This window comes from Saimiri boliviensis, chromosome 4 (assembly GCF_048565385.1).
Source record: "Saimiri boliviensis isolate mSaiBol1 chromosome 4, mSaiBol1.pri, whole genome shotgun sequence".
NCBI lineage: Eukaryota > Metazoa > Chordata > Mammalia > Primates > Cebidae > Saimiri > Saimiri boliviensis.
Genome location: NC_133452.1, coordinates 94,663,790 through 94,683,389, shown reverse-complemented (window position 1 = coordinate 94,683,389; position 19,600 = coordinate 94,663,790). Strand labels below are relative to the sequence as shown.

Below are 19,600 nucleotides of genomic sequence, written 5' to 3'. Positions count from 1 at the left end.
CATAATCATTACCTCAAATGCTCATTTTTTAGTCTTGAGAACATTTGAAATTTACTCTTAATTTTGAAATGTATGATACATTAGATACATTTAAATAAGATTAACATAAGATAATATTTTTCATAGTTTGCTAGAATAGCAGTAGAAAACCAATAGAGGGTTGCCTCAGCTACATCTATAGTTATTATTATTTTTATTCATAACATTGTTCATCTATGCATTCATTTTGTTTGATTAGTCTTAACAGAGTCTTAAATTGTATTATTGTCATCAAATAACCAATATTTAATACTGTAGTTTTCTTATTATCATTATACTTTAACTTCTGGAATACATGTGCACAAAGTGCAGGTTTGTTACATAGGTATACATGTGCCATGGTGGTTTGCTGTACCTATCAATCCGTCATCTCTAAAAAAATGTAAATTTAGCCAGGCATGATTGTGTGTGCCAGTAATGCTAGCTACTCTGGAGGCTGAGGAAGGAAGATAGGTTGAGCCCAGAATTTGGCCACTGAAGTGAATCATGATGATGCTACTGCACTCCAGCCTCAGCAACAGAGCAAGACCCTGATCTTAAAAAATATAGAATTGTAAAAGAGTACAGTCAATGCAGAAAACAATAGGTACTTTAACATGGCTGACACATAGATTATACATTTGGAACCTGTAGGAAATACGAGAGAAAAATTAGAATTAAGGTATGTTTTGGAGTTTAGATATTTCTTGTAGATAATAATGGATAGCTTTTCTGGGAATATAAACAAGAAATTTAATGATCAAACAGGATTTTAATACAAGCCATCTAGCAGTTTGAAGAATTCATTGGAGTGTATTGAGAGAAAAACCCAGAAATATAAATTCTGGTCATAAAGATTGCTCTTTAAATTCAGGAATAATGAGCACCATGACAAACACAGAAACACTGGGAAAGGGGATAGGATGAATTTAAAGTCATATGGAAAGAACCTATTCCAGGTTGTATTAGTTTCTTCAGGCTACCATAAAAGTACCATAATCTGGCTGGGTTAAAACAACAAACATTTATTCTCTAAAAGTTCTGGAAGCTAGAAGTCTAAAATCAAGATGTCAGCAAGGCCATACTCTCTGTGAAGTTTCCAGAGGTAAAATATTCAGAATCTACCATATTCACACATTTCCAGCATGCCATAAAATAGTATTAACTATAGTCATTATGGTAACATTTAAAAAAAAAAAAAAAAACCTAAAAAACTAGTGGAGTTTCAAGATGGCCAGGAGATTCAGCCCAGAAGTGCTGCTCCCACCAGAGAGATCAGGATTTTCACTGAACCAGCATACTTTGAAAAACTTTTCACCGAGAAAATACAGAATATGGACAGAGAAAAGTAGCGTGTGCTGAGGCTAAGGAGAGTACGTTGGGGACCCCACATGGGGTACCTGAACACTAGGGCTAGTTCCTGCCTCATATAGCTTCTGGGGTAGGGGTGAGAGACTGCCCACTCTCACCTTGGACCTCTGGGATCCTGTCTGCCAGGGATTCCACACCTGCATGAGGTTTGAGCTGGCAGGGGAATCTTCCCAGAGGTTAGACAGAGATGGGGCTTCAGCAGGCACGAAGCCAGACTTTTGAGTATGGGAGAGCTCCGGTTGAGCTCTGCTATGGATGCCCATCCCAGGCCTCCGTGTCACTCTGAGAGGCTCTGTCCCTAGCTAACCACAAGAACGGGAGATAGCAGAGCCAGCTTCTCCATAGGAATGGGCCTTTAGGTCCTGCAGCCAACCCGCTCCCCTCCCCCTCGCATCCTCCGCCCCAGGCCCACCAGTCCCTCCCAGGGCACCTGCCTGGCCACCCTACAGAAATATAGACACAGCACGGCCTGGGTGCTTTGTTTCAAATGAATGCATTCTGGAACCCTTCGGATCCCCCAAAACACCTGGAACCCAAACCTGAGAGTTCAGAGGAGGGAGGAGCCGCAAGCAAGTCTTGATGTTTCAGGGCTGCGGCCTGCAGCTAAGGAGTGCCTGGGATGTCTGCCAAGCCCTGGAGGCAGGGAGAAGCTCACATGCACAAAAACTGAGACGGCTGAGTTTCGCAGGTTGGCCGGCTGAATACCTCAGCATCTCAGTTGTATTAAACTAAAGTGAATCAAATACTTAGTCTTGAACCAATACAGTGTCAGTGAATTTCATGCACCATTTTGCTCATAGTAATCATCCATGAATCAGAGTAGATTTATTAATACCCAAGATAATCTAATACACAATAGGGTATTTTATAATGGCTGCTAATTGGAGGCAACCATCAATGTCAATGATACCATCCATCAATGACCAGAATATATGCTTTTATTGGGCAATGAACATTTTCTAACTTTTATAGTTGTAATATTTTATATAATGTAATTAATATTCAGTTTTCCATAGTTTTCTGTTTACTACCCTATTATAAATTGTGGAGCATATTTTATTATAGATAAATTTTTTCATTGCTATCATTTCTATAAATTAGTTGCTTTGGAAGCAACTATGTATGATAGTGTTTTTATTTTGGTTTCATCCAAATTGCATAGGCAATTACTTTATACAAACATAATATTAAAAATCTTTTTCTCAAATATATTATTATTTTTTAAATCATGTAGATACATTTCATAGTTTTTCATCATCACAGATTGTCATCTAATTTCTTGTTGATGCTAAGCAAAATGAGAATCATTTTATGTCATAGAATATAAGAATTACAAAGAATTATTAAGCTCATAGATCATCTTATCCAATTTCCTACATGTTAAAGTATTATAAATAAAAATATATTTTTGTCAGATTAAAATTTCTTCAATTTTCACTAATTTGGACTTATGCTAATCTTCTCAACTTTTACCCTAAACTGTTATTATAAAAACAAATATCTAAACACAGATTTTATACTCTTCACCAAATTTAATTCAAAACGGATCAGACCACTACACCATATAGCCTAGCCTAGGTGTTTAATAGACTATCCCATCTAGGTTTCTGTAACTCTATAATGTTTGCACAATTATGAAATTACTTAATGGCTCATTTCTCAGAATGTATCCCCATCATCAAGAGATGTATGACTGTATGTGTATATATGTATATATGTATATGCACACACAAACATTTATGGAAATTGGCTCACAAGATGATGGAGACTAAGAAGTTCCATCATATGCCTTCTGCAAACTAGAGAACTAAGAAAGCTAGGGTTGGAACTTAGTCCAAGTCTGAAGGCCTATGAACTAGGTGGGGTGAGTACAGGTTCCAGAGTTCAAAGCCCTAGAATCAGGAACTCCAGTGTCCCAGAGCAGGAGAAGATGGATACCCCAGTTTATGAAAAGTGACAGAAAATTAACACTTCTCTGCTTTTTTGTTCTACCTGGGCCCTTAATGATTGGATGCTTCCCCCTCACATTGGTGAGGGCAGAACTTCTTTACTCATTTTGCTAATTCAAACACCAATCTTTTCTGGAAACAATCTCACAGACACAGACAGAAATAGTGTTCACCAACTGTTTGAACGTTCTTTACTAGTCAAGTTGACACAAAAACCTAACCATTATACTAAAATGTGAAATCAATAACTGAACTCTGAGTTTTAGTGTTCAATTATATTTGTTGAAAAAATGTTACATGGTGATATAAAGAAATTGTCTTCCTCCTATCAACTAATGCTGCATTTTCCATTTTTTTTTTCTCTCCCAGAAAGGAAATACAGATAAATCAAGTTCCTCATTTTGATTTAATTCAAAAGTTTTTCTTTGTATTTTATAATGTGAAGCATTTGTTGTAAAAATAACAATTATTAGGGAAATAAGTTCATATACCTTGATTTCACTTTTCTCACCAGTAATATGAGTATACTTCATTAGAAACTGTAAGCAGCCTTAAATTCTTTATTAATATATGCTGCAGATTCTATGACTCTGAAATATTTTTCTTAGATATTATAGAATGAGTGAGTTAGGTTTCCTAGACTAATATGTGGCCCCTTTCAGCAGCATTAGCATTCAATGATCTTGTTAGAAAAGCAAGTTTTAGTCCCTATTCCAGACCCACTAAATCAGAAATACTGGAAATGGGACCCTGCAATCCAATTTTAGCACACTTTCTAGGGGATTCTGATGCAGCTGAAGTTTAGGAACCACTGTCCTAAAAATTGTATTAACTATGTGGTAGGAAATAATTGATTAATTGTTTTTCATTATAACATCAGCTTCTGGGTACTGGGCAAAATTTCCGTCTCTTTCTCACATATCTGAAATAATAGGTTTTTTATAAGCATGCCATTTAGATCAGATATGAAACTTTCAGTTCAGTAAAAAGAATTTAAAACATTGAACCTGATATTTTGAAATCAGATAATTATAGAAAATGGATAAATCATACTTAAAGACTTGTATAGCATATTCTCCACACTTATTGGTAAATCCAGAATTTACTGATTATTTAAATAATTGCATATTATATTAATTGAAATAAAGTCACATAATCTCCCTGATTCTCATTATTTTATCAGCAAAACAAAACTGATCTCAATGCAGGCATTTTCCATAAAATCTTATGATTAAGGCATTGAACAATTTAATAGTAAGGCATTATAATATTTAATATTAAATATAACATAGAATAGAGAAGAAGATTACTAGAACATTTAGCAATCCAAATACATATCTCCTATAAATGAAAGTCTCTTAAAGACTATGTTTTTATGAAAGTCTAGTTAAGGTTACACAGCAGGTTTTACTTTTATGAGAAACATTTAATAACACTTTTTGAGTCCATGTTCTTTGAGGGAGGCACTATTCAACCAAGCATATAAATGTTCCTGCTCTTGACAAGCCTCAGTAGTTAAAAGTACTTCCCAAGAGAATCTATAAATAAAAAGGATCTCTGTTTCCTTATTTCAAAACAACTGACTTGAAAAGGAAGGTCTATTGACACTTTTTTTTTAAGAAGCTCTCTACCATGAAGATTCAACTTTTTTTCTTTATTCTGCTCTTTTGGGTCACAATTTTACCAGGTAATATGCAAATATTTATGGGGATTTATGCTAACAAATTTGAGAAGATATATGTTGTTTCTTGGCAAAAGTATGATAATATAGGGATTAAAATATCATTTTACAAAAATATAATGTGGTATTTTGGATTAGACTCCAGAACAGATAATATAAATAACAGTGAAAAACAGACAAAAACAACAAGTGTGAAAACTGGTGAAATTTAAATAAAGTGTAGTTTATTAAATAATACTACATGAATATTAATTTCTCAATCTTAATAAACATTACCAAGATTAGGTAACATGTAGCGTAAGGGGAAACTGGCTTCCACCAACTTTGCTATTCTTCTGTAAATCTAAAATAATATTGTAACAAAAAGTGCTATGAGAGAAATGGTGGGAGATTTTACTTTGCTGAAAGTGATGATCAGAGACTTCAGACAGAAGATTGGACTTTAACACTGTATTTGAGAGCAGAAATAATAATTTTTGATATATCACAGTATCTCTAGACCAGCGGTTCTCACTGAGGAGTGAGTTTGTGCTCAAGGGAACATCAGGCAATGTCTAGAGACCTTTTAGCTCATCACAACTTGTACTACTGGCATAGTATCCATTGTAGATAGAGGCCAGGATGCTGCTAGATAGCCTACAATGAACAGAACAGCCCCTTAGAGCGAAAGATTGTCCTATACAACAGGTTAATATTGCTTAGCGTGAGATGCTGTGCCCTTGAGCTGGGCATCCAATTGACAGGGAGTATATTTAATTGATACTATTTGAATGAGGAGCTGAATGCTTGCAAAGGAGATTAGCAATCCAAGAACACAAGCTGGAGAATACAGGTAGAGGTCAGAATGAGGAGAAAGAAAACAATAATGTTTTAGAAAGGTGAAATAAGACAAAGAATGAAAGAGAAGGGATAGCGTCTGTTCGAGGTGGAATCTTGAACAACAGTGCAAAATGCGACAGAACTCTTGCCAAAAGTGAGTATAATTCAGGTGTCTTTCACTGGCAATCACATATGGGTTTGCATAATAATAATAACTCCTCTGAAAATATAGAATAAGTAGTGATCTTTAGAAGTGAATGTTTAAACTGTGCAGATTAACCATATATTCTTCTATGCTTTGTTTAAGTTACTTCATACTCTGAATTGCTTCAGTTACATTGGGAAGAAAGCAAACATTAATAGTAGGATGTGGCTTTATTGCCACTGTACCAATGACATAGATAATGTATCTCTGAGTCTATGTATTAGCTAACAGGCATTACTACTCACTATTACTTGTCAGCTGTTGGAAATGCAGACAGACTGCCTAGGCAAGAAGGCTTGGCCTTTGAGAAGACTGATTGGGACACCAAGCACTAATTAATGTGAGGAAATGATGGCATAATTTATTTGCTTTTATATATGAAAATATTTAAGTCTGTCCTTTGGTCAGCCACCTGAAAAACATAGAATTCTGCCAAACTAGTTCTCCTTAACCTCAACACATGATTAGAGTAGTTACTTATGGAAATTGATTTGCATACACAAAAGAAGTCTACAAGACAAAGGACTTCTGAAAATGCACCAGCCAGGGTACAATTTAAAATATAAACTAAAAAAAAAATTGATTTGGAATAGATCACATAGTCTATCAAACCAATGTCCCCACACCCCTGAATATATTCAATTCTAAATAAGAAACCTCAAGTGAGAGTTTATCTTTAAGCTAAAAAACACAACATATATATTTTATTTCAGCTTTGACTGTTACAGAGTTATTTTTATATTTTGTGAAATGTTGTGTATCTTACGATGTGCAAATTTTAGTTACAGTTTTGCTCTCCTGGACATGTCTTCTTGTGACTCTGGCTGCAAATTTCTCACTCATTCTTTCATGATTGATGAGAAAAAATAAATTCAGAAAAGGAGTTAACAAACTTTTCCTAGAAATAAGTGAGACAACCAGTAGTTTAGGCTTTGTGAACTCTATGATCTCAACTGCATTATTTTAATGCAAAAGCAGATACAGACAATGTGTTAGCAACTGGGTGTGTCTGTGTGCCACTACAATTATTTCCACACAAAGGTGGCAGGCTGGATTTGGCCCCCCGACAACAGTTTATTGATTTATAGCCAAAGGGTTTAATAGCATGAAAAGTAATTGGAAGAAATTCTTTGTAACTTTTTACTATTTTAGAAACTTTGCGATGGAAAAAGAAAAAGGTAACCCTAGTAATTTTAGAAATCATGCAACGGCCGCAATGGCTGCACTTTTTTTTCTTTATCAAGGTTGTTATTAGACACATGTCTGAATTAGATAATTTCTTCAGGAAAATAAACCCCAGATACTCAGGGGAGTTGCAGGAATTTAGACAAATTCTTTAGTGTTGCCTAACTCTCAACATTTTAGAGAAACAAAATCAAGCTACTGTGAAAATCTCTTGAAGAAGAATTCATAAAGCACAACATTCAAACTAAATAATCTTAATAAGAGCAGAAAACAGGCAGCCCAAACGCAATTAGATGATCGTAGAGAGAGAGCCTGACAAAGGATAAATTATGATCAGTTTTTTTTCCATTGACTTTGGGAACCATCCCTGGGTGATTGCCCAGTTTCTTGTAAGGCAGAAAATAGAAACACCTAACTTTGGTCCAAGACCCTTTTTATTTCTACAATGTGCCTTACACCAAGATAATGTATCTCTGAGTCTATGTACCTCTTGCAGCAAGGTACATTGTAGAAATAAAAAGTTTAAATTCACTTAAACTTTCCCCAGTAGGTAGGTGGACATTTTCACTCTATAATCTTTTGTTTCATGGACTTTCTCCTTTTGAAACATGGATATGTCATAGCTAGGTGGCTAATTTTAGTCATTCTTCCCTTCTTACAGCCAAAAAGAAATATCCTGAATATGGTAGCTTGGATTTGAGGAGAGAGTGCAGAGAGGGTAATGGTCGGTGTAAAAATCAGTGTCATGAAAATGAAATTAGGATCGCTTACTGCATAAGACCTGGAACTCATTGCTGCTTGCAGCAGTAACGATGACAGAAGAAAAGAGTCACAAGCTCCAAGAAGAGAAGACCAATGTTACTAAGATTTCCCAGCTCACCCCTCAAGGCCTTGTGTACACAAAATAATAAAAATTAATGCTGAACCATTCAGGAGTGGTCAAATGTCATGCTCACACCTGGTGCCTTTACATTACATTTTCTCTTGATTTCTTGGTACCAGAAGTAGCAGGACTTGTTTTATGCAAGTTCCTCAAGTTTTCTGTGTATCGTGTTTCACAAGTTCCACAAGTTTTGTGCCTCGTGTTAGTTACCATAAGCAATGTTGTGGGAAACTCTAGGCCAAAGAATTGGGTAAACATATTTCTAAGATACAAGCTTCCAGTAGAAATGTGCTGTTATTTCATTAGATACTGTTCCACAGATTCCCGCCATAGAAATATATAATTCCACTGGGCTTGGGAGACTGGACATTGAGAGGGCAGATCTTTATTGTGAGAGAGACAGAGTTGAAGTGAAAGAATCATGAGGATAAGAACGGAAGAGCAGAGAAAAATCACAACCAGCTCCAACTTTTCTTCATATTTGTTATTTAGTAAAGAAAAATGTGTGTCAAGAAATAAGAGAGGGACTAAAAAGAGAAGAGAAGAATTTCAGAAAGGAGACTGTGCATTACTAAATATTTAGACCAAGGAAGTGAAAAACTAACACTAATAGTTTAATCCAGCTCTTCAATCCTGAGAGATGACTCTGAAGAGATACATGACAAAAGGAAGCAGCAGTCACCTTCACTTTTCAATTTTACTCTGCCTCAGTTTCTCTCCTACTGCCTCTGAGGATCCACAGTATTCCTCCCTAAAACATCTCAGTGATATATCTGTACCATTCGGTTTCCATTCAGAACAGCTAATTCTGTTATTTTTTGAGTTTAGGAATACAATTTAACAATCCATATTAATTCAAAATTCTTAAGAAACATCATCAATACCACAACATAATAATACAACTAAATCCTTTCTTCCTACCCCTCAAAATAAAATTAAATAATCTTTTGGTAAATTAACCAAAGAAAAATGAAATGTATTAAATCATACATATGAGTCAGAATTAGACTCAAAAAAAGATGATAAATCAAAAAATTCCAAGGAATTTCTACTCTCCTGGTATTTTTATTATGTCCTCTCTGTGGATCCATTTTATTTTTCAAATGTAAATATGAGATCTAAGTATGCTCATACTAAGCATTATCTACAACAAGCTATGAATGGGGAAGTAATTTTTCTCTTAGATAAAATTTAAATAGTCTTTGATCATTCAGTGTGTTTTCTTGCAATGTAAATATCTTCAAATGTATTTTTACAATATTTGTTTATAACCGGGTTTCTCAACCTTGGCACTGTTGATATTTTGGTCCATCCAGGTAATTTTTTGTTGTGGGAGCTATTCTGCTCATTAAATGTGTTTCAGCATCCTTGTCTCCTACCCACTAGATGCAAATAGCAACCCGTCTCCCAATTGTGATAATAAAAAATATCTATCTATATTGCCAAATATCCTATACAGGGGAGGGGACAAATTTACACTTGACTGAGAACTACTGATTTATAAAGTCAACCACCCATTCTCGAAAAAATTTAAAAGAAAAATGGAAACAATAAAAAAAAAATCAGTGAGATTTTTAGGTGACCAATTACATTTTCTGTGTTTTATGAAAAATAGTTATCTATTTAAATTTTTTATATATTATTACATATGGGCTAGAGGTTATAGATATATTGGTGGCTCCAGAAAAAATAATTGGCCTAACTTTTAGATAATGAATATATTAGCTATGTCAAGAAAGAGATTAGCAAAATAAATGTTTAAAATGAAAGTTATGAAAGTTTGATTTGTATTTATTTTACTTAAGTAGAGACTGAGCCATCTCTCTATCAAGACCTCTAATGCAGAATTGAGAGACCTAATATACTATTAACACGGGAAAAATAAGAGTTGAGCTTGTTAGGAGCCACCAAGAAGATGAGAGGTGTTCTAGAAAACACCTGACACATCTCTGCACATAAACTAAGCTGTGCTAAAACTACTGGTGTACCCTCTATCTTTCAGTGCTTGACAGAGAGCACCAAAACCATCTCAATTTCTAAGATGGTCTTTACTCGCGTTCAATACATTTAAGCCACCAGCCTCTGCCTTCAGCTCAAGGGACAAATTAAGTAATTGAAGGAGAATGTAAACCTACGTGCATCAACCTCAAAATTAATATTTTCTTCCTGAGGAAATTTTTTAAGTGTTTTCTGTGTGAAAAAAAGTGAAAACTCTGGAAGCCCCTTTGATGAAGTTCTTCAGCCTTCTTCCTTAAAAAGACAAAGGTATTACTAATTATTCTGCTCCCAATTTACATGTGTCTAAGTTTGTAATTTATTAACAAAAGGAAGGCAAAAAGAAAAAGAAAAAAAGAAAATGCTTCAAAAAAGAAAAGACTTCTGCTGATTTTCTTGCTGATACGTTATAATCTTTACTGTGTGAACTTACAAAAGAACTAGATAATCTTAAACTAATTTGTTCTAAAAAACTAAAAGTTTTATATTTTTTCTTCCTATGGCCCACAATATAAATTTTCATAACACTATATATTTTCCTTCACATTCAGTTTCTTGTGAGTCTTGAGTAGTGACTCTGATGAAATAGACACCACCAAATGTTGGAAATTGTTGTTGTTATTTGGTATTCAATACCCAAATGAATCAATTAAAAGCATTATATTGAAATTAGATTTATCACCATCAAATTCCCACATGAACTAGGAAGACGGAAATTAGAGTTCTACCTGATATCACATATTCAAACCCAACCTATTTCCATATTTATTTTACCTCAATGTCCTTGGGCAGGAACAAAATCTAATTCCAATTAGCAATTTACTTATTCAGGCAACGTTTTGTAAATGGCTTACTTCTTCCCAGGCTCAATGTCATGGGATTTGAATTTGGAGACTGAAAAATTATACCTCCTGGCTTAAGGAACTGATATTGATGGACTACAAACTGATTTTTAAGTAATATCTAATTTGCTAGAGTTCACAAATGAATAAGGCTTGGAATATTGTTCCAAAAAGATCAATGTCAATGTATAACATGGATAATACTTAGGTTAGACACTATATTCAATCTATTATCCCTCATTTATTTACCAATTCAATAAATATCTATTGAACACCTACTATGTGTCAGAGTGCCATGTGACTGGGGCACATAGAAAAACAAAGCTAATAATGTTGTCTGTTTATTGGAGCTCAGTATAGTGAGTGGATACAAATATAAACAGTTAATACAATAAATAAACAAAAATTATCTATTCTAGTAGAAGGTGATAAGTGTTAGAGAAAAGGAAACAAAGTAGAATGTAGTGGCCCATAATCCTGGGCTACAGTAATTTTAAATATGATTTTTCATAGAGTCCTGTTATAAAACTTGAAAAAAGTGTTCAAAAGAGCACACCTGAAACGTGTAGGGAACATCTGTGAGTAAAGTAAAGAATTGCTGGAAAAGAGTAACTCAGGAGGAGAGTCCTGGGAGAGGAAGTAGAAGAGAAAATAACTTGACAAACTGATTATCCAGGAGCTAGAAAAGATCTTGACTTTCATTCTGAGAGGAATTCAAAGAGTTATAGCCAGAGGAGAGACATAATTTGAATTTTTTAAAAGGTCTCTCTGAAGTTCTTTAACAAGTTCAAAAGTTATTAAAATAAGTAGTAAATAATATAGGTGATAAATTTTAGTAGCTAATACAAACAGTGAAGAATGGTAGAATTCTGGATATGTTAAAGGTAGAGTTAGCCAGATTTCATGAGAGATTAAATTTTGGCCATGCAGAGAGAGGGGCCAAGAATGATTCCAGGATTTCTTGTCTGAGCAGCTGGAAAGATTGAGTTGTGCCATTGACTAGAATGGGGAAGATATTAGGTGTAACAAGTTTGGGTTGAACGATTGCTTCAATTTTGGACATATAAAGTTAATCGGATCAAATAGATTTGGCAAGTGGTTACAAGAAGAGGCAGTAAAGGAGAGTGGAGAGAGTAATCTTTTGAGTTGGCAAGACAGGGTAACATCTAATGCAGAGATTGAGAGATTAGCTCCTCATTAGAGCATGTAGATGCTTTTTTTTCATTCATAAGCAGAATGTGTAGAATACACAGAAGTAGATTCTGACTGGTGGGTTAATTTGGTGGTGAAAGTCTGTGAAGAGTCTCAGGAATCTCCAATTGGATCATTGAAGTGAAGAGAGCAAGATCATTAGCTGACAGTGAAGATGGGAAGGATGGTTCAAGGAAAATATAAGTTGAGTAAACTCTAGGTATTCTTCACAACTGTCCTGTTTCCGGCATCTTTCTCCTGTCATTTGTAGATGATTTCATTTCTTCTTATCTATTTGGACACATTATGACTTTGCCATTTTTGTGAGTCAAATTTTCTTAAAAATTTTACCCACCGTATATGGTTCTCATTAGTAAACACAAATATACGCGTCTCTTTTATCTTACAAAAAACCTCCTTCACTTTGTTTTTTTTTCTTCAAGCCACTTTCTAATCTGCCTTATTCTCTTCTTCACAAAATATCTTGTAAAGAATCTTAGACTCATAGTCTCCACTTCATTAACTCTTTTACACTCTTCTCATCATACATTCACTCACATCAATTAACTGAAACTTTTCTTGATCATGTTATAAATGTTTTTCTAAAGCAAACTCAAAGGTTTATTTTAGTTATCTTGACAGACTTATGAATACATGCTAGAATTGATTGCTATTGTGACAATTATTAATTGAATTATCTGTTTTTGATAGTCTTCTAAATGTCAATGGTCTGCAATGTTTTGTCTCTGAATCTGTTTTCCTCTTGTTTTTATGTGCTTTCTCTATATTGTTAATGCCAATGACTTCTCCTATCAAAAGACATTTTCTCAGTCTCCCTCTTAAACCACGAAACCATTATTTACTGCCACTTAGGGAACTTACTGGATAGCCTCTAAATTCTTTAATCATGATTTGTCCAAAATGAACTTATGTTACACACAAGGGCTAAAATCTGTCTATTGTCTTTTATTCCATTTGACTATCAAACTTATGTCTGAAAGGCCAAAACATTGTCATTTCATTATCAGTCACACAGTCTTACAAGCCAAAACACTTCTGATCATTGTGACTCTACATCCCAGTTCTCTTCACCCCCAAATCCAAAACTCATCAATTGTGCTACTTCTCATTCAGAAATATCTTCTAGATTCACTTTCTCCTTTTTAAGTACCACTAACTTGATTATCTAATTCATCATTTCCTTATTTATACTATTTTAATAAACTTCCACATAGATTTCTTGTTACAAAAGTGTATCTACTTCCCCTCTTAAAAGAGAGAGGAAAAAAAAAAGGAAGGTGCTTAAAATCTCATCAGTTTTACCACTTCATTTTTGATAATATACAACAACTTGGCTTGGCAGGGCCTTTTGCCACCTGTGCCCAGTTTGACTTTCTAAAGTTCACATCCATATAATTTCAATTATGCTAAAAGCTCATATGATTCTGCATAGATCACACATTCTTTAAAACACAATATCTATGTTTAGGATATATTTTTTTGCTTGTAAGACCTTCTCTGCGCTTTCAGAAATATATGCTTTTATCTTTTGAAGATCCAGCCACCTGTCATCTCCTCAGTGAAGCAATGAAGCATGTACTTATTGCTTTTGGGTCCAACAAACCTAGCTTTGTTTCCTACTTCCTCTCCTACTCCCTCTGAAACCTTATGCAGAGTTAATTTAAGTCGTCCTTTTACATGAAATGGGAAGAGTTATTGGAGGACTAAATCAGATAATAAATATAACTGGCCTAGAAAATTATCTGAAACCTAGGGAACAGTTAATGAAACACAGCTATTAGTAGTGGCTGTGGTAATAGCAGTTAAAGTAGTAACAGTCAAAATACACTATTCCAGGAAGAGTTTACACCTCTTCATTTTGTGATTTAAGGACATTTTGCTTATATTTCAGAATTGTCTTTAGAAGGGATGCATTTTTTTCTCATCTATGTCATCATTTCCCAACAAATAGTAATTGTCTTTGAGGGTAAAGACCTTAAATATTTTATTTATTTTCATTCCCACCTAGCACAGGACCAAGCACAACGTATTTGCTGATTAAATGTGTATTGTATGAATCACAGAAAGCATTCTCTTCATTTAACAGAAGTGAGAGAAAAATCTGTAAATTAACAAAAGGTTATCTTAATCTGCCATAAATCTGCAAATGACTCATTTACAGCGATGATGAAAACTTCATAAAATTATGGGCCAAGCAATATTTCCTTATCTGTTTTCTCATTTGATTGCCACACAATCCTCTGAAGTATTATTAAATGCATTTTTCAGTTCGGGAAACTGCAAATATAAAGCTTAAGTCATTTGCTGAATTGAAAGGACATAACTGATGAATAGTTTGTAATAAAGTATAGAAAGTTTTTATTATATAATGTAAATTAGGCTCCTATAACATATGTATTCACTGTCTCTTTTTTTAGTTATTTAGCATATTTATTGTATATATTGTTTCAAGAATTTTCAGCACATAGTGATGCTATATGCTGAAATAAATCAGTGAGTGAGGTATACAGTGGGCCTGCCTACTGTAACTTTAAGACCAGAAGTTTGTGCTAATCTATAGCAAAAATGATAGCAGGGATTAAATACTAGTAACAACATGATGGTGGGGCATAAACAGTGAGTAACTGCTCCACTTAGGGTAAGACTTTATAAGGTTTTAGTGTGAAATCCAAAAGACAAAGACAAAGTGAATGAGAATAACCTGATTTTTGAAGGCTTATTAATTTTTTAACACTGTAAGAGCAGCTCACGTATTTTATCTCATTATACCTTTTGAAATTTCACTAAAACCTCAGTTTAATGAGGAAACTGAAATCCAAGGATCTAAATAATTTGTCCTATATGGCAAAATGATAAAAAAAAATATTCAAACATGAAACTTCCATCCAGGAAGAGCAAACATCCTCCTTTTACTTTCGACACTGCCTCCCTCTACTTTCAACTCTGCACTTAGGGATAACATTTCCAGGAGTATCATGAGGTGGGTGAAGCAGTCACCCTCAGAGATGTTTTTGCTAGGAGATAGAGAGATACATGCCTGACATTTCTCTTGGGAGAGTGAAAAACTGCCCAGAGGGCTTGGAAAAACTAACATTGAATCATGAAGAACACTAAGCTTTTAACCCTTAGTTTTCTAAGAGATTTGTCCCTAACTATGTGCTTGCAGGATTGTGATGATGTCCACAGCATATCTCCACTCTATTTATGGTACCTAACTCTTGATGAGACTCCCAGAAATCTTTTGGAATATATTCTTGTGACTGAGGCCCCAAACTAGCATTTGGACTTCTCTCTTTTTATGAAAAATAGTTATAATGGGCTCAATTTCTCCAGTGATGTACAAAATGTGCAGAAGTATGAGTGAAAGTGATACTATCCATCTTTCCTCCAAACAATTTGTTTTTACGTAGTATATATCACCCAGTTTCATCTCACATAGATACTCACACACTTATTGATGACATTTGCAAAGCGTTCAACACTTTAAAATTGTTTTTATACATACTGTATAATCAATTTTCATGACAATACAAAAAGATGTTAGTTTCATTCGTAATCTACACATGACAAACCTTTGATTTGATAGTGAGCCATATTTGTGAATAAATAATAAGCATTAGAACCAATTTTGCAATGCATGCTTTTTGTTTTTGTATGGTTCCATAGATTTTCTCATAACTCAAAACATTCTTATTCTTTAAAATAATTAGAAAGTCAGAACAAAATTGGTACATTTTAAATGCACCTATTATTTCTGTAAGTCTATACCTTTTCCTGATTTGAATATATCTTAAAAACCACCATAGATTTTTTGAGTTGAAAACACATAATGGCTCAGGAATATTGATTGGCTTAAAAAAGTTTCTATCCTAGCAACAGTTATAAAAAGTAAAATGTAATTATGCATCATTCTCTTCCTGACTTCAAATTATATGAACTATCTCTGAAATGACTTCAGATTTCAACAAAATTCACCAGTGGTGAGGATTCTGTCATCATAAATTATTTTATCATTCACTAAAATGATATATATGTATATTTACATGTCAAAATCCACCTGACAGTCTCTTCCACCTTATGTTTCATTATTTTCTACCAACTTCATTAGGGGTAATAAGTAAGTGCTTTAAAGATTTTCTCTGGTCTTTCTCTAGTTCTTGACCTAATGCCTGGTGAATACTGGGTACTAAATGCCTACCATTTTTAGTTGAAGTGAAATATCTTTCTAAATTTCAGTCAGATTCTATGTAGACAATTAGGTTCTATGGGTGGATATAATTCAAATCTGCATTCAATTCAATTCATTCTCTAAATTTTAACAAAAGTGTCTTGCCTCATTGTTTCCTGTCACATATACACACGTAACAATATTTAATATTCAAGTTTATTTCTGATAATTATGTTTATCATATTATATTATCCAGATAGGTAGAAAGACAGACCAAAGATAGGTAAATAGATTGATAAAATTGAAAAGCAAAAATATGCCTGACTCCGAAGTCTGTTTTCTACTCTCAAGGCATTATCAGAGTACAGTTGAATGCTTAGGAACAATAAAACTTTAAAATAACAAAATAATTTGCCTCCATTTACTATAGTTTAATGTTTGAACGTAAAACTAATTTTTGAATCTCAGAACATCTTTCTTTTCACTGTCTTAGATGATTCACAAGAAACTATAATAGAATACTAATGTGAGACTCCTCTTTTTACTAGATATGTAGTGTACATCAAAATTATGTTTCTCCATGTATAACTAAAGTACTGTAGCTTTTAGTTTTCTTAATCGATTGCCCTATCAGTAAAGTTAGTACATTAAAAGTCTCACCTAGTTTCTCTCCATGATTACTATTTGTGAGACGCCTATGTCCAAATATGAAAGAGCTAAAGAATCAAAATAAATTATACCTATTATAGAAGGACTTATATATTTAGCTGCAAGAACAAAAGTATCACAATAAATGTTTGACAAAAATACATATAATTAAGTACCAAATTGTGTGTTACTTCCTCATTGTTTCTGTAGACTGAGTCAGCTAAAGTTTAGAATTGATGAATGCTGCAAGATAAGGTCATACACATTTTTACAAGTAAAATGTTAATAGCTCAGTCATTTTCTGAAATGATTCATAAATTCTGCTACAAAACAAATTGATATTCCATTCTCTCCATCTTGAACACATATGATGTCATAATGAGAACAGTTTTTGTCTTTCTTTAGCAAGAAAATCCCTAAATTAATAATAGACTAATAACTTTAGATATTTTTCTTAATTGCAGCCAGAAGCAGTTTTGAACCACAACAACCGAAGTATAGATTTGAGAGATGTGAAAGAGTGAGAGGAATATGTAAAACGTTTTGTGATGATGTTGAGTATGATTACGGATACTGCATTAAATGGAGAAGTCAGTGCTGCGTATAAACTCTGGAAAAAAGAATTAGTATTCAGCATCAAGTCTGGAACAGAGATGCATGCTTTTCCCTCAAGAGTAGGTAAAAAAAAAATGTTTGCAATATTTAATGAAAATATGCACTTTTAAATTCTAAATATATCTATTTACATACAATTAATTTAGTCTCTACTTATTCATTGGGGATTTTTGCATTTCAAATGGATAAACACATTAAAGAGACAAGAAAACATACTCTAATTATGTTTACAATCTCTTTATTTCCACTTTGACACTCAGATATTCTTATTACTTATCTGAGTTAATCTGTTCCCTCTCTAAATATGTATATGTGTCCCTATTGCCAGATTTACTATGAGGATCATGGTTATCTTCATATACCTGGTTTCCACACCAAAATCCCTCTAAGCCGTCTACATTTTTATTTTTTATTTTATTTTATTTTATTTGTTGAGACTCTCTCTCTCACCTAGGCTGGAATGCAGTGGTGCGATCTGGCTCATTGCAACCTCCACCTCCGCCTCGTGGGCTCAAACGATTTTCCTGCCTCAGCCTCCCAAGTAGCTGGTATTACAGGCACCTGTCTCCAGACCTGGCTAATTTTTGTATTTTTAGTAGAGATGGGGTTTCACAGTGTTAGACAAGATGGTCTCGATTTCCTGACCTCACAGTCCACCCGCCTCGGCCTTGCAAAGTGTTGAGATTATAGGCATGAGCCACCGCTCCCAGCCGTATCTACTCTTCATTAACAGAAAATGTGTTTCTTCCCTTTCAAATATGGTAGCTACCAATTTTGACCTGTCTGATGTGTTTTTGTATACATTTAATGAATTACAATGCTTGTGAGATAACACAATTTATCAGTGCTCTCTCTGTAGGGCAATTAAGCACTATTCATAACACAAAGGGATGAATAACAAGATCTGAGAGATAGAGCCCCTTTTAGCAGTGTGATTCTTTTTTCAAAGAAAATCTCCTAAAGAAGTTTAGGAATAGGTAACTTTGTCCCAGCAAAGTGGGGCTGGTGTCTGGCCAACTCAATTTTATGCCCTCAGAGAATGTTTCTAATGAAGGAATTTCGATTTGATTGAGACAAGACTTAGAATTGCATAGCTATGGAGAGTTTTGCGTAATGAACCTCAGTTAGCTGATGAGTAATCCTGACCCACAACTCAGCACAACTCCTGTTCCTAAGATCCGTCAGGAAATCTAGTTGAGTCAGTTTTGTCTAACAGGATAATTTTAGAAATATTTGTAGGCATGTTTTAATTTTCAGAAAGAGCTCTCATGGCTGTGCAGCTGATGTTCATATGGAAAACTTGGGAAATGTCACAGTGATCTTATGAAAGATGAAGATATAGGAAAGACAGAGGTTATGTAATAGCAAAAATGAGGACTTTCTTGGTCACGCTGGGGACAATATTATTTACCCTAAAAATCCTCACTGAATAAGGATGTCTTTTTTTGTTTCCAACAGTTGTGCTGTGGAGGTCAGAGATGGGGTGATGCTATCTAGTTTAACCAGATATTATTGTTATTCTGACATGCACCATGCACTTATAGTTGTCTAGGTTACTCTAAGTGAAATATTTAATTTTTTTACATCAATGTAGAGATATAAAATACCATCTAATCAAGACAAGCAGTAAATTTCTGGATAGAAGGTCTACAGAAAAAATCTTACTGTTTTTGTGAAAATACAGTAATCTTTCTTACTACTTACCCTTTGATGATAACATATTTAACCAAGCATAGAACTCTTTTTATTCTTAATAAGCCCCAGAGAGGCAAAACTTTTCTGTTCCCTCATTTCAACACCTTACATGTGAAGAAATGTCTTTTAATACCTTTCTACTAATAAATTTTCTACCATGAAGATTCTTTTTTTTCTTTTCTTAAAATTATCATGTTCTCTTTTAAGATTAGAATTCCACCCGGTAACATAAACTTTTACTTTTATGCAGGGATATTTGTATTGCTGAATTAGAGAAGGAATCACTTGTTTATTTCTTGACAAAATAATTATAA

General features: G+C 34.0%; 2 protein-coding genes across 2 annotated transcripts; both read left to right on the top strand.

The window, feature by feature from the left end:
- The first annotated feature begins 4,910 nt into the window (after window positions 1-4,910).
- Window positions 4,911-8,160, top strand: LOC101031633 (beta-defensin 110). Its single transcript, XM_003923106.2, has 2 exons — window positions 4,911-5,025; window positions 7,890-8,160. Exons 1-2 carry the CDS (start codon window positions 4,971-4,973, stop codon window positions 8,036-8,038), a joined length of 204 nt encoding a protein of 67 aa, XP_003923155.1. The 5' UTR covers window positions 4,911-4,970; the 3' UTR covers window positions 8,039-8,160.
- Window positions 8,041-17,583, top strand: LOC141579935 (beta-defensin 110-like). The gene is made up of 2 exons (XM_074397097.1): window positions 8,041-8,085; window positions 17,422-17,583. Exons 1-2 carry the CDS (start codon window positions 8,041-8,043, stop codon window positions 17,581-17,583), a joined length of 207 nt encoding a protein of 68 aa, XP_074253198.1.
- The last annotated feature ends 2,017 nt before the right edge of the window (window positions 17,584-19,600 follow it).